This window comes from Pseudochaenichthys georgianus, chromosome 4, assembly GCF_902827115.2.
Source record: "Pseudochaenichthys georgianus chromosome 4, fPseGeo1.2, whole genome shotgun sequence".
Classification (NCBI taxonomy): Eukaryota; Metazoa; Chordata; class Actinopteri; order Perciformes; family Channichthyidae; genus Pseudochaenichthys; species Pseudochaenichthys georgianus.
This window is the reverse complement of record NC_047506.1, coordinates 14,665,203-14,680,542: the sequence shown is the minus strand read 5'-3', so window position 1 is coordinate 14,680,542 and position 15,340 is coordinate 14,665,203. Positions and strand designations below refer to the sequence as shown.

Here is a 15,340-nt window from a genome sequence, read left to right as displayed (position 1 = left end):
GCCTTGTCTACCCGCCACAATTTAAGGTAGTATTGTGGACTCAAACAGTGACTATAACATGTTTTATGGTTTATGATTTGAATTAAAATCATATTGTATTTAATCACGCTTCTCAAATCTACTTATTTTCTATGTTTTCTATAATTTAATAGGCTTATTTTTAGTTTTGGACTCCCACAATTTAACAATGTCACATTTTTAACCGTTTTTACGACATGTAAACCTCCAAAGCTGATAAGAAACTTAAGCTGCCATCATCATGTGGAAAGCTTTCGATGGGCTTCACAGTCACACGGGTGATAACCTAAATGAGGAAGCATGATAAGGTGTGGGTATACTGTCATATTACTCATTTAAAACAGCTTTTAACATTGCATTTTAATCGTATTTACCATATCAATATAATCCAAAACTGTCTTCTCTTCTGGACATACTTACACCATGGATGTCTTTAGTGGATACCCTGGATTAGAGTTGCTTTGCGTGATATTTGTCCACTGGGAGAGAAACGGGAGCAAACATTCCCTCAGTGATGCTGAATCGGCCTCTTTCTCACTGATGTGGTCAACATGCAGCCTTTTTTCCTTCCTCCTTTCATGAACTGTCGTCTCCTTTTACCACATGTCTGTCTTTATTTAGCCCCAGCTTCACCCTCACACCCAAACGGCACTTAGGACGTCTCAGTTCCCTTTTTCATATTGTTACATTTAGTGAAAAAGCTAGTTAAAGATTGACGAGATAAAAGAGATGTGGGGCATAATAAGATCTGTCTTTACTGAATGAATAACACCATACAGTGTAGTCATAGCAAGTACTAATAAGGCTGCTCACCTAACACTAGGTGTTCTAGTTCTTTCATATAAGTAGTTTGACTGTACATTCATTAGGAGAGCGGGCTAGAATGAGTTAATGACTTGGAGTTTAAAGCTAAAATGTACACAAGTTTGTGTGGGGCAGTACAAACTGACACATTTAAACACCTTATGAAGTAATGTCAATACATGAAATGCATAGAACAAACCCTTGGAATGAAGGGAGCCCCGCACGGCACATTTGATCTGTTGTCTGCTTTACTTCAATACGATGAGATGTTAGACTGATTACATCTGCTGCTTTTTAGTTTGAGCACATCACGCGTCAGATGTTTGGTAAAACTGTCTTTGCACTGAGAGGGTAATACCTGCATCGTGCTTATCACCAGTCCACTTTATCACGTGTGCTGTAGAGATTATTGACGCCATAATTAGAGATGTCCCGATCCGATCACGTGATTTTCAAAAGATCGGAATCGGGAGAAAAAAATCGGGGATCGGGAATTATTATTATTTTTTTTAATAAAATATTTTTATTTTATTTAATGTTACAAAACAAAAATGACCATGTTCACGTCTTAAAGTCATCCTGAGGACTTAGTTTTGGTTTAAAATTACACAACATCATGTATGTGTTGCTTTCTTTGGGCTTGTTTTCATAGACCTGGTTGCTTATTCCTCTGAAATCTGGCAACAGAGTGGGCGCAGTGTCTAATAGTAGCAGTAAGCTAACGAGAGGCTACGTTCAGCTGGTGACTCGGGACAGAGAAAATGTCAGGAGTTTGGAAGTATTATAAAATTGAAAGCGAAGGCAGTGTAACAGCCAGATGCAATGTTTGCAAGGCAGAGGTTCCGCGTGGTGGAAAGAACAGAGATACGTTCAACACGACCAATCTAATACGCTACCTGAGAAACAAACACCAACAACAACACGGCGAGTACACAGCGGCCACTCAGGTAACGGCACTGAAACAACCGACACTTTCAGAGACTTTTAAAAGGAAAGAGAAACTGCCCCAGAACAGTGAAAAGGCCAAAAAAAAGATAGCTGAATTCATCGCGTTGGATGACCAGCCGTTATCTGTTATCTTTTTTTTCTCTTAATGCATTGCATAAAGATCGGATCGGGAAAAATCAGTATCAGCAGATTGTCAAAATCAAATTATCGGAATCGGATTGGGAGCAAAAAAAGGTGATCGGGACATCCCTAGCCATAATGCAATGTTGAGACAACGCCACTGTTTTCATAGAGAAGGGTGTCTCAACCTTCTAAGAAAAGAAACCCCCCTCTGTTTAGTCTTTGACTAGTTTAGTACTAGGTTTGGAAAAGATATGATGGCTAAATGAATCTTGTAGTTTTGGAGGGCTTTCCGACTTAAAGATAATAAATAGAGTATGAAGATACTTTCTCATGCTCCTTAGCAGACTCCTACCTTTTTTCATTAGTTCATGCTTTTTCAAATCTATTTCTTTGTCTTTACGCTTAACATTAGATCTGTTTGAACTATTCAATTGAACATTTTTCAGTTTCACAGACATTTAAAGACATTGTACCTTGAATTTTTTGAAATTAGGGTGAACATTTTCACTATTTTACTACCTTTTATCGACCAAACAATGAAAATATTCAGGAGATGACTCGATAATGAACAGTCATTGCCCCTCCAACATTATTATCAATGTGTTTTCCTTAATCAACCTTGCCTTGAATATGAGTGTTGTTGTATCCACCTGCTCAGTGAGTCAGTTTGTACACTTGCATAGCTGCAGCTCCTATACTGTGGTCTGATGTTTTAAATGTAACAGCCATATATGAAAGCCTTTTTAATGTCACACCACATATGATGGACATGGTGGTCAAAGTTCAGTTAAAGAATCCCATAATGCATCAGGGATCTCTCCTCCTGCTGTCAGCCGAGGGTCACACTGGACCTCAGTGGAGGAGGATGTTCCAGGGTCTGCTTCTAAAGGAGTTCAGCTGACGTCATTAACATTCAGCGGAGGAGCTGAGAGCGTCAGAGCAGCCCCCCGCTCCCATTCCCCTTCTCCACTGTCAGAGAGGTCATCACCGCTTTGTACAGCCTGCCATGCTGTTGCTCCTCTAATTCAGTTTTTGCCCAGCTAAAGGAAAGTGCAGATGTTCAAATGTCTCTATACCTAGAGCATTAACCATTTCACTTCACTCCTTTCAGACTGTGTTCAAAGAGAACAAACATCTGTTTTGTAGCTTACACTCTTCTTCGTTACCATTTCAAAAATGTAGGATTAAGAGACTATGTTAATATTGGCTTCTCCAAGTAATGTAGACATGTGATTTGAATAATCTTTGAGTCAAAGTATTCACCTTAGATGTTATGCCCTGATTTAGTTTATTCAAAGTAATTGTTTTTGTACGATAACGGGGCTCTTTGATAGTTCAAACTTCAAGATACAGCTGCTTGTTATCCGTGTACTTTGGTCTTCATGTGTCTGTCGATTCACTGCACAATGCTACAAGCCCACAGAAATGATTTGGCCCTCTTTGGGGCTAAACTGAAACTAACTACTCAGCCGGACAGAGGCTAGCTTTGAAAAGATTGTTAGTTTGCAGTCAGTTTATTAATATTAGTTGAATTCCCAGGCTGAAGACCACTGGTGTTTCACTGCAGTCCTTCGCGTGTGTCTTCTTTAAATGTGTTTTTGTTGTATACGAACGCCATGTTTTCTAGAAGTCACCACATACTTTCCAACTAAGGAGAGCTGTGTGTGTTAGAATTAGAAGTGTGTATCTCTCACTCTTTTTCTGCTGCTCATTATCCAGACTCAGGCTGGACTTGCTCCAAGGTCAGAGCTGTGAGGCAATGGCCCAGATTTTCTATTCGCCGCCGCCCCTCCCTTTTCTTATCCTCTGTCAGCTCTTTCACAAGTTCCCCCTGCAAGCTCAAGTTACGATATTAGAAAGAACCAGTCATGTTCTCGTGGTTGCATCGAAAGCCAGAGAGCGACTGACAGACAATCGAGTTGGTTTTCCAAGTATGATTTTTTTTAAACCATTAGTATTTCAGGGAAAGGGTGTGTCTGACTTTGTTCATGAGTCATGACTATGCCGCCTTCAGTCACTCAGTTTTACACATTCACATCTGAGAGATTCTCTTTAAAGGTGCCCTCCTGTTCGCCCCTGAGCAGCTACATCTGAACACATGAGGTCAAAGTCTTTCATAAAGGACATAGATGTTGTTGAAAGAATGAAGAGTAACCCAAGATTTAAAAACGTACAGATCTGCCTGACATGTATTCAGAACTTGGTAATAACTTTACAATAGATGTTGATAGATTAGTAAACGTGTTATTGAGGTGGCCTTTGTGTCGGACTGGGAAGAGAATCTGAGTCATTTTCCCCCAAATCTTTCAGTAATAACTAATCTGGGACTTGCTGCTCTCTGAAAGCCTAACCCCACAATCCCACCAGGAGCGCCTGCGCTGCGGCTGCGGCGTTTTTAGCGATCGCGGCCACTCTAGTCAATGGGTGGAATTTCTAAAATATAGGATGAATCCTATTTTTGACGCAGCGCAGGCAGGAAGTGGAACGTTCATCCAACAACTGCGAGGCTGCACACACGACGCTCCGCTTCCGCAACGTTTTGAAACGCGCCTGGTGGGTTATGACACAGGAGGAGGTCGCGGCGCGGCGCTGACGCTTCCGGTGGGATCAGAGGGTAAGCCCTTTCCTCTGGCTGCTGCCTGCAAAATGCCTAGTGTGTGAGTATAGAAAAATATAAGAAGAGCACTCGTCTTCCAAAAAAGTCAGACACCAAAGGCCATCAGCAGCCAAAGTCATTATCTGGGTTATTCATAAAAGAAATGGACTTTGCCTGAAGCATCTCTCAAAAGCAAACGGGGCTTTTAAAATGAGCTTTTGACCAGGATTAATGTCTGTGTGAAAGGGACGGGCTCTTTATTGCTTTTGCCCCTGTTTGCCCTACTGGTGTACTTAAGTCCTTCTATCCACTATGTTTTGGGTTAACAAAATGTCACTGCAATAACTCTGTGACACTGTTCCCATGTTGCAAGCTGTGCTAGTAGACTAAGTTTAATGAATTGATTGGTAGAGAAGATGTATAGAAACTTGATTGAACTGATGCAAGTTTATGGCCTTGAAGTATATGTTTGAATGTATTGCGGACAAAAGGTGAGTACATTATTTATGACATATAGTTCATCCTTTTAGCAGTATAAGTTTAGTGGCCAGTACTACTTATTTTTCTGGGTTGATGCATGATTAAAGAAATATATACGTATATCACAAAGCACACCAACACAATGCGTTAGATTAAGTATATATAAGTGTCATTATTAAAGCAGATTGTATACCGTAATGGTATTCTGCACATGTACACAGGAAACCTTGATTGTGCATCACTTGCCAAAAGCACTCAGTCGCCTCGTTCCCCTGACAGCGAGCAGATGTTGGCAGCTGTCAGAATGACGCCACATGGAAGAACAAACAGCTGGAGGGGGTTTGGGGAATGCCACCCGTGTCACTCTTAATCCCTTGGCTCTATACTGACACACACACATTCACAGTCCTATATGACATGTAGAAAAAGATACATGTACATCCACAGGGCAAGAGATCTGGACAATAAGTTTTACGATAAACTAACAAAAAGGCACAGAATGCTCCAGCTATACCTGTCAATGTTTACTACTCCGGTGTTGCCATTTTGGAATGTAAACTTAACTTTTACCTTTTTTTTAATTACTGCTAAACTTTTGCAAATGTGGAACATGCATCAACTTGAAGCCACATCTTAGCTGTAGGATATAAAGCACCTTTCCTGCTGTCGTATCCTCGAGTCAGGTAAATAACAAAAGTATCTCCTTCATAACATGATTAATAATGATTGGACTTTTAAAAAAATAACCTACACCAAGAAAGTTATGTTTTTTGGTTTGTTTTCTTGTCAGACGGATTACGGAAACAACACTAGATAGATCCATGAAACTTGATGAAAGGGTTTATGCTGCATGAGCCAATGAAGAACCCATCGTTTCTTTTGGAGCTGATCCGAATCAGGGGGCGGATATATTTTCACTTTCGTTAACATTGATAGAGGATTTGGCAGAGGTTTGCGCTCTCCATCAACCTCCATGTGTCACTTCTGCTGCAGTCGTCCTGTGTACAGTAGTAAAGCCATCTGTCAGACAATAATGTAAGATTACAATAACAAGTTAAACTGCATAGATTTCTATCAAAAATGACTTCTTATTCATTCAGCAAGCCTCTGCTGCGGCGAGGTTTTTTAGTCGTGGCGCTCGTGTGCTCGTAGGCTGTTGATCCTGTGGAGAGCCGAGCTGTGCCTTGTCACATTTTGAGGGGCAGACTGCCAGACTTAACTCCAGGCCTGTGGCATTACCCAAAATGGCAGCTCTCAGTTTGGCTGCCTCTCATGGTGTGTGTTTCTGAGCCTGGCTGTGTCAGAACGGTGGAAGTGTACAATATCATGTCGTTTTCAGAGGCTACAGTTGTACAATATGGGCTTGTTGGTGAATTATAATTGTTCCATCTAGCTTGAACTCCCCCCTGGTTAAAGGTGGGGTAGGTAAGTTTGAGAAACCGGCTGGAGATACACATTTTGTTATATTCCATGGAATGCTCTTAACATCCTGATAGCAATGAATATCTTAAGTGCTTTGACAACAAATCCATAAAAAAATTCATCTGTGGAAGGCAGCCGTAGCCGGCCCGGCTAAAATAACTGGATGGCCTACCTGCCTGTCAGCCTTCCATCTGTGCACAAACTTATCCCGTGCCCTCATTGGTCATGTGCGTGTTCGTGTGTGTTGGAGGAGGGGCTCTGTAAGGAAGTGGCAGATTTTTTCCGGCTGAGTATTTTCAAATTCTAGCACACTCGAGCTGGTTTCTCCAAAATTACCTACCCCACCTTTAAGATGATGACAAATATAGAACAGTCAAGCAAATATGAGTCCAATAATCATAGAGCATGATGTCATACATCAGGTAATCAAGATATGATGTCAGTTATAATATGCTCTTCTAATTCTTTATATGTGTGCGCTGTTCAATGCTTCCCTTCTATTTAAAAGTATTGACTCAAACATTAAAGGTCTTAGCTTGTGAAATAAGCATGTTTACTTTGTGCACTGAACGCAGGACAAATGACAAATGGTAGAAAGGTAATAATGTTGCAAAGACTGTCAACCAAAGTGGTACATAGGGAGTTAATTTTCTTCTATTTAGGATTCCCCAGCAGTGTCTCTTTTCCCTCATCTTTAAGCGTGTGAATGCTTCTCTGGGTCAGCGAAGTCGATAGTATTGACTCATGTTTACACTTGATTTCAAATTATTTTCTTCTTTCCCCACAGAGCGACCATAGAGGAAGTGGAGGGGGATGTGTGTGAGTTGGAATCCAAGCTCGACAAAGTGAGTACCACCCATGGAAAACATTGCTTGATTGTTCATTTGTTCTACTGTTTGAACTGACGGAGGCCATCATGTTAGTGGAAAGCTGCAGGTTTGTCTCTGTCCGCAGAATATCCTCTCCGATTGCCTTTTGAGTAAGATGACCAATGCATTATGGGCTGTAACTGGACAATTCACTTCTGTTATTCCTAAAAAGTACGACCAAATCCATTGTTTGAGTTGAACAGTGACTCTGAAGTTGGAGCAGATCACATCTCTGTTCATTTCCAACACAAAACAACATCTACAACAACATGTGACTTTAAACATCTTTATTCTTACAACTACATTCTGTTTACTAAATCATAAACAAACATTGAGCATTGTCCAGACAATGGAAATATGTGTGCCTTTTTTAAAACTGTGTATGGTTGGTGTTGTTTCTAATGCAGACGTGGATGGAAAAACTATATTGGGGATTCAGATTACAGTCCTTGTATATAGATAGTAGGGGTGTAACGGTTCACAAACATTTCGGTTCGGTACGTACCTCGGTTTTTAGGTCACGGTTCGATTCGGTACGTTTTCGGTACAGCAGAAAAAAGTATCACAAAACATAAAATATATATATTTTTTTTTATTATTATTAAACTGTGAATAATGTATTCACTCAAATAAATACGAAATATAATAAAATAAACATTAAGGTGCAGCATTTCGATGAACTGAAATAATCTGTATTTGAACTTTACTGTACTAGTACTCACAAAACATAAACTATTAGTTTTGGGTTTTTAATTATTATTAAACCGTGAATATTCACTCAAATAAATACAAAATATAATAAAATAAACATATATGGTGCAGCATTTCGATGAACTGAAATAATCTGTATCTGTATTTGAACTGTACTGTACTAGTACCTAACAGCCAGTTTGACATTATGAGTTGCTTGTCATTGTATTTTCATGTTTTTTTAAAGAAAAATGAACTTGTCCACATTGCTTGCCGAAAGGGCAGATCTGCTGGCACTAACAATGTCTCCTGCTGTGGAGAACACCCTCTCGCTAGGGACAGAGGTAGTAGCAGATACAGCCAGGTAGCGCTTTGCTAACATGGCAACATAAGGATATTTTCCGTTTGTAATAGCTTTGGCTCGGTCTGAAGTTGTTGCGAGTGGTGGAGGCTTAAATGCTAGTGGGAGTTGGGTTTGCACTTCAGTCTTTTTTCTTTTGGTACCGGTGATATTCACGTTCCGGTGATGCCTTTTCAAATGAGTGTGCGAGTTTGATGTATTGCCAGCCGCGTAACCAATGTTACTGCAAAACCAAAATGTTCGCAAACCGGAGACTTCAATGATGCTGGAGGATTTTCGAGCTCAACTTTATCTGCGTTCGTCATTTCGACAGTTCCTCAAATTACTGACTACATTTGAACGCATCCCTGTGACCAGCTCTCATAGTATGCCTCTCGTCCAATGAAATGACTTGCTCGCTCTATGACGCGATGAGCCCAATGTGAGGAAATTACTCTGAATTAGTGATGGGAATTCCGATTCCCTTCGGGGACACGAATCTTTTGATTCAGTTCACTTGAAAGATTCGTTCACTGATTCGTTCACCGGTTCGCGAACGACATCTGGTGATTTGCACGTTCGCGAACGATTCGTCTTTGTACTTAGTGAGTCTTCACTACTGCCGAAGTCCGTACAAGAAGTTTGCTGGCGTAACATTTATGATATTAAAACACATTTTACACCTCACCTTGTTGCCCCATGAATTATGCTCTGGGAATAGGCTACATATTATTTAAGAAATATAATTGGCCATTGTTAAATCTCTCATAAATGTGTGCCTGACTATACGATGTATTACAGCAGGCAAGCACGTTATACTTTCAAACCCATGCATGGACTATGTGCTTAAATCCAAAAGCATTAAACTCCATTTGGGCGAGTTCAAAGTGAATACAAAAATATATCCTCTACATCGGTGACGATTTATTCATATTCTATAGTATGTACCCATCTATGTTTACCTTTAGCTAGCGGCTAAGCTAGTGGGACGCTACGGAGCCCAGATATCCGCCCTCTGAAGCTTTTAGGGCCGACAGGGAGAGGAGAATGTCCCGCTAACGCGGTGTGTGTGTTTCACATGAGCGGGACGCTATGGAGCTCAGGTATCCGCCATCTGAAGCTTTTAGGGCCGACAGGGGGAGGAGAATACAACGCTGTGTGTATTTATTGCTAAGCTAGCGGCTAAGCTAGCTGAACGCTACGGAGCCCAGCTATCCGCCCTCTGAAGCTTTTAGTGCCGACAGGGGAAGGAGAATGTCCCGCTAACGCTGTGTGTGTTTTTCACATTAGCGGGACGCTATAGAGCTCAGGTATCCACCATCTGAAGCTTTTAGGGCCGACAGGGGGAGGAGAATACAAAGATGTGTGTATTTATCGCTAAGCTAGCTGGACGCTACGGTTCAGGTATCCGTCCTCTTTATTGCGGACAGGTTGAGGAGGATGTCCCGCTTCTGTCTGTCTGTGTGTGTGTGTGTGTGTGTGTGTGTGTGTGTGTGTGGTCGCTTTGGATAAAAGCGTCAGCTAAAAGTAATGTGTGTTTTTTTTAATGCATGCGTTATGTGTATTTTTAGGTAAAAGATTAATATCAACCTTGACATGACCTGCTGATGTTTCAAAGTTTCCTGCGTAAAACAAGCACCTATTAGGTCACTTAGAAAGTTACATATTACCTTCTGACCTGCTGCTAAGACGGTTTTATAGGTATACCTAAATTAATGTAATTTTCCTATTCTGTATTGTAATGGAATACCACAATTTGAGTGACAGCATTATTAATATTAGTTTAATGTGAGGGAAATTATTTGCTTGTGTTTTATCTAATTTCAGATTTCCCCCATTAAATAATCAATATCAATCGATCAAATACTTTCTAGAAGGAAAGACATTACATTTGTGTTTTATCAGCTTTAATCTGTTAATCACTGACTAATCTGTTAAGGAGATTGCTATAAGAAAAGGAGTGTTTTGGGGTAAGTTATGCAGCTGCTTTGGCTGAAGAGGCATACTTAGGGTCGCTTTCATCTGCAGCGTGGGACTTGATGGAGCTCAGGCTCTGATTACAGTAGCTACACTGTAGGAAACAGTTCTGAACTGTTTCCGCCAGTTCTTTAAGTTCGTCGTTCGCGAACAGCGAACGAATCGTTTTGTGGGAGGAATCAGTTCATCTCGTTCACTTCAAAGATTCGTTCAAAAAGAACGAATCGTTCGCGAACGACCCATCACTACTCTGAATGCTGCGATGCAGCACCTGAGATTACTTCCAAAAAGTTGTTCACGTTCTCAATTTTTTACGTTTAACGTTATATTCGTTCGGTACACTTCGGTACACACGTGTACCGAACCGAAGGGCCCATACCGAATAATTTCGGTACGGGTATGTGTACCCCTAATAGATAGATATGTTCTCTTTGGACTAGTGTTGATGTTCAACAAGTCACACTAACTTGTGTGACTTGACTTTCTAGGTAGCGTCTAACTTTCACACAGGAACCTGTAAAGTAGCCTTTTTTTTATCATACATTTTTTTATTGCAACATCTTCAATTTATAACACAGTACAGAAGACAATTCAGGTTGCACAACATTTTGGATTAATTCAATCCCATCCCTCTATCCTACATCCCACCCACCTACCCACCCACTCCATAGCCCACCCCCCACCCACTCCATCCCCCCCTCCACCAACCACCGGGGCAACAATATCCCCTCAGGGATAGCATTCTTATTTGGTCAGGAGCTCCTTTTAAGTTAGATATCAGATCTGTCCACATTAAAATTGTATCAGGTTTTGCATCGTTGATTCTCGCAGAGGACAGTTCAAGGTAAGAAATGTTCAAAAAACTCTGAAGCCAGTGAGAACTTGAAATATCGTGAGGAGGTTTCCAACGTTGGACTATAATCTTTTTAGCTGCAGTCAAGCCTGTTAGCCAGATTTTGCAAGTTTTCCCCGTAAGGGAAAGGTGAGATTCATCATTTAGAAGATGTACAGCAGGTTCCATTGGTAATCTCAACCCTATTAAATCTGTAAGGGTACTAATAACCTTCCCCCAAAAGTGTAATACTCCTGGACACTCCCATACAACATGTAAGAAAGAGCCAATGGTTCCCTGTTGACAAAATGAACAATACGGGTCAGGTACCAATCCAATTCTGTGTCTAATTATTGGTGTTAGATATGCTCTATGACAAAATGTCAGATGTATATACTGATGGTTTGGGTTTTGAAGCACCCGTAACATTAGCCCAAATTGCATTCCAATCCAATTCTTGTCCTAAAGTAGATATTTCCCTATCCCATGCTCTCATGCCTGATGTAGGCATATAGTTCTGGGAGTTAAGATTATTATAGATAAACGAAACTATTTGTTTGGGAGCACTCTGCACCCAACTCAGAATAGGATGTTCTTTCAAATCTGACCCCCAGGGGACCCCATAGGCTTTACAGGCAGACTTTATTCTAAAGTAAAAGAAGAGAGAGTGTTGATCAATATTATAATGAGAGACCAGTTTTTGAAAGTCATGAATACAATTTTCCCCATTAATGTCCTGAAGAGTTTTAATACCTTTATCCTCCCAAGCTTTGTTGTTAAATGGTTTGCCCCCAGTCAATAGGTTATGATTGTTCCATAATGGAGATGACCTACACCACACACTCTTAAAGTTTAGGAATTTCCCTGCTGCTCTGAACACTTTAATCATATAAGTTAAAATTGGACCGTACAGTAAATCACATTTTTTGGTAGATATACCTGAAAGGAGAAAGTCCCTTAATCTTATCGGCGCTATTAAATCTTGTTCCATATTCTTCCAAGATGACATTTTATCTTCATCTACCCAATAGCTGAGAGACCTTAATATGAATGCCCAATGATATAGTTTAACATTTGGGCATGCCAATCCCCCATCTGATTTTCTATACTGAAGAGCTGACCATTTTATACTGGGTCGTTTACCATTCCAGATATAGCATCGTAGTAAAGAATCTAGTTTTTGCCAGTATCCTGTTGGAGGTGCTAGAGGGATCATTGAACTTACGAAATGTATGCGGGGTAATATGTTCATTTTAACAACCGATAAACGGGCTGGGACTGATGCTGGAAGGTGTTTCCATCTTGTAATATCTTCCTCTATTTTCTTCAAAACTAAAGAGTAATTTGTTTTAGCTATAGATGGTAAGGAAGTACTAACCTTAATACCTAAATAGAGGACCTCATTTGAAACATTGATTTGGGGTGGGAGGGACTAAAGTAGCCTTTTGTCTTTGTTTCCTGTTGATGGTTCAGATTATATTCTCTTGCCTAGGGAGCCGCATCAGAGTTCATCTCACTAATTGTTCTCAAATGAACCAAACTAAACTAATAAACCAACCAAGGTAACTAGAAGCACTCAGTATTTGTCCTTCTCTGAAAGAAAAAGCAATCCCTCCTGCTGTCGACTCCCCGCAGAGCTGAGAGCATGTTCCCTAGCTGAGGGTGAGACCTGGAGCTTGGAAGAACCCAGTTTATTGTTTCTGGATTTACAGTCTTACAGAGTCCCACCCTCCTCCTCCTCCTCCTCCTCCTCCTCCTCCTCCTCCTCCTCCTCCTCCTCCTCCTCCTCCTCCTCCTCCTCCTCCTCACCTCTGTGACTCAGCCCCGGCCTCACTTCCCCCTCTGCTCTGGAGAGGAAGGATCTGCTGGAGAGTGGGTGTGTCTGTGTGCATAAGTATGGCTGTGAGACTGTATGTGAGTGTGTCCGTGTTTCTGGGTGGAGGCGAGAGAAAACGGGCTGAAGACCCCAGAGATCAACTCTTTCTAGAAGCTTCCTACCTGCCACCCATATACACAAACTTTTAACTGAGCCAATATTAAATCTGGTCATAAAAAGACTATTTTCCTAAGAGACTGATGACTCCAACAGTGGTTCTTATTACCAGGCGGCATTGGGATATATATTTTTAAAATCCTCTGGAGCAGAGAGAGAGGAGCTTTGGATTATTGTTATTGATTAATGCATCAGTGTTTCTTAGGGTCTAAAGCACTAAACTCACAACTTAAAATGAAAGCGTTTTAGTGTATTGATAATTTTTTTTTTTAAACACCTTGAATTTCAGGGGGGGCGCGGGGCTCCATTGGCGGGGCTCCATTGGCGGGGCTCCGTTGGCGGGGCGCGGGGCTCCGTTGGCGGGGCGCGGGGCTCCGTTGGGGGGGCGCAGCACCCCTCCAAGACAATAGTAGGGGAAACACTGCATAGTTACCAGTCCAGGTCCCCTAACTAATTCAGTCTTATACAACCTTCCTGCAATTATTTATGCTTTCATGAAGTTTATATGTTACGTTTTTGGTTAAAGAAGAGAGTTGATTCCATCGTTCGGTCATTTGTGAGGCGGAAAGAGAGAAAAAGACAGGAAATACAGTTTGTGTGTGTGTGTGTGTGTGTGTGTGTGTGTGTGTGTGTGTGTGTGTGTGTGTGTGTGTGTGTGTGTGTGTGTGTGTGTGTGTGTGTGTGTGTGTGTGTGTGTGTGTGTGTGTGTGTGTGTGTGTGTGTGTGTGTGTGTGTGTGTGTGTGTGTGTGTGTGTGTGTGTGTGTGTGTGTGTGTGTGTGTGTGTGTGTGTGTGTGTGTGTGTGTGTGTGTGTGTGTGTGTGTGTGTGTGTGTGTGTGTGTGTGTGTGTGTGTGTGTGTGTGTGTGTGTGTGTGTGTGTGTGTGGGGTCGCTTTGGATAAAAGCGTCAGCTAAAAGTAATGTGTGTTTTTTTTAATGCATGCGTTATGTGTATTTTTAGGTAAAAGATTAATATCAACCTTGACATGACCTGCTGATGTTTCAAAGTTTCCTGCGTAAAACAAGCACCTATTAGGTCACTTAGAAAGTTACATATTACCTTCTGACCTGCTGCTAAGACGGTTTTATAGGTATACCTAAATTAATGTAATTTTCCTATTCTGTATTGTAATGGAATACCACAATTTGAGTGACAGCATTATTAATATTAGTTTAATGTGAGGGAAATTATTTGCTTGTGTTTTATCTAATTTCAGATTTCCCCCATTAAATAATCAATATCAATCGATCAAATACTTTCTAGAAGGAAAGACATTACATTTGTGTTTTATCAGCTTTAATCTGTTAATCACTGACTAATCTGTTAAGGAGATTGCTATAAGAAAAGGAGTGTTTTGGGGTAAGTTATGCAGCTGCTTTGGCTGAAGAGGCATACTTAGGGTCGCTTTCATCTGCAGCGTGGGACTTGATGGAGAACAGCCAGTGTTTGTTGTGAGTTTACATAACCTGGAATTATGGTTGCCCCAAATCAGTCAGAAGGGAAAGAAGTGCCTGCTGTTAACCAGAAACTGACGTCAGTGTTAGTCTTTTGCTCTTCTTTGTTTCAATAAATCCCTCTGAATCTATTTTAAGCAGCAAACTTGAAGTGTTTTTAATAAGACAGGATGTCCTGAAGAAATGCCCGACTTTGTTCTAGTTTCTCTTCACTAAGTTTTGTCATCTTCTCTTTATTCTGTCAATTACTGCATTTCTTCATGTCTCTATTTTCACCCCCTAACCACCTGCCTCTTTCTTTTTCTCTCCCTAGTTGGTGAAGTTGTGCATTGGGATGATTGACTCTGGGAAAGCCTACAATGCAGCCAACAGGCAGTTTGTCAACGGGATCCGGGAGCTAGCCCAGCAGTCCACCAAAGATGAGGTCATAGAGGTAAACAAAAAAACTTGATCTGAATCAACAGCATTACAGAGTGGGTGTGTTTCTCTTGTCATGTATGGGGGCAGTCTTTTGTCCACCTTAAATTCAATGATGACATATTTGATAAGATTTCAAGTTATTATTCGTATTAAAAAAACATAAACATTACACAAATTGGCATAGTGGTTGATTCTTCCTGGTTCCAAGATATAGAGACCTGCACTGCCTCCGTTTGCACTCACTACCTCCTTTCATTGTTTAAAGTATTTTCAATTTGCCAGGTTGAATCTATAAAAAGAAAAATGAGGCATAGTAAAACCTTGTACTGTCCACTGGGTCTTGCCAAGGTCAAGATGTTTTGTTTTGCTTTCTCA

The 15,340-nt window shown here is 40.9% G+C and overlaps 1 protein-coding gene across 2 annotated transcripts in view; it reads left to right on the top strand.

Moving 5' to 3' along the window:
• The window catches only part of acap2b (ArfGAP with coiled-coil, ankyrin repeat and PH domains 2b), a 53,538-nt gene that overhangs the window by 7,529 nt on the left and 30,669 nt on the right, over positions 1–15,340 (top strand). For both annotated transcript variants that reach the window (XM_071202882.1, XM_034082057.2), the window contains exons 2-3: positions 7,179–7,236; positions 14,859–14,978. In XM_071202882.1, the coding sequence (XP_071058983.1) occupies positions 7,179–7,236; positions 14,859–14,978 (178 nt within the window). The remainder of the gene's footprint in view (positions 1–7,178; positions 7,237–14,858; positions 14,979–15,340) is intronic.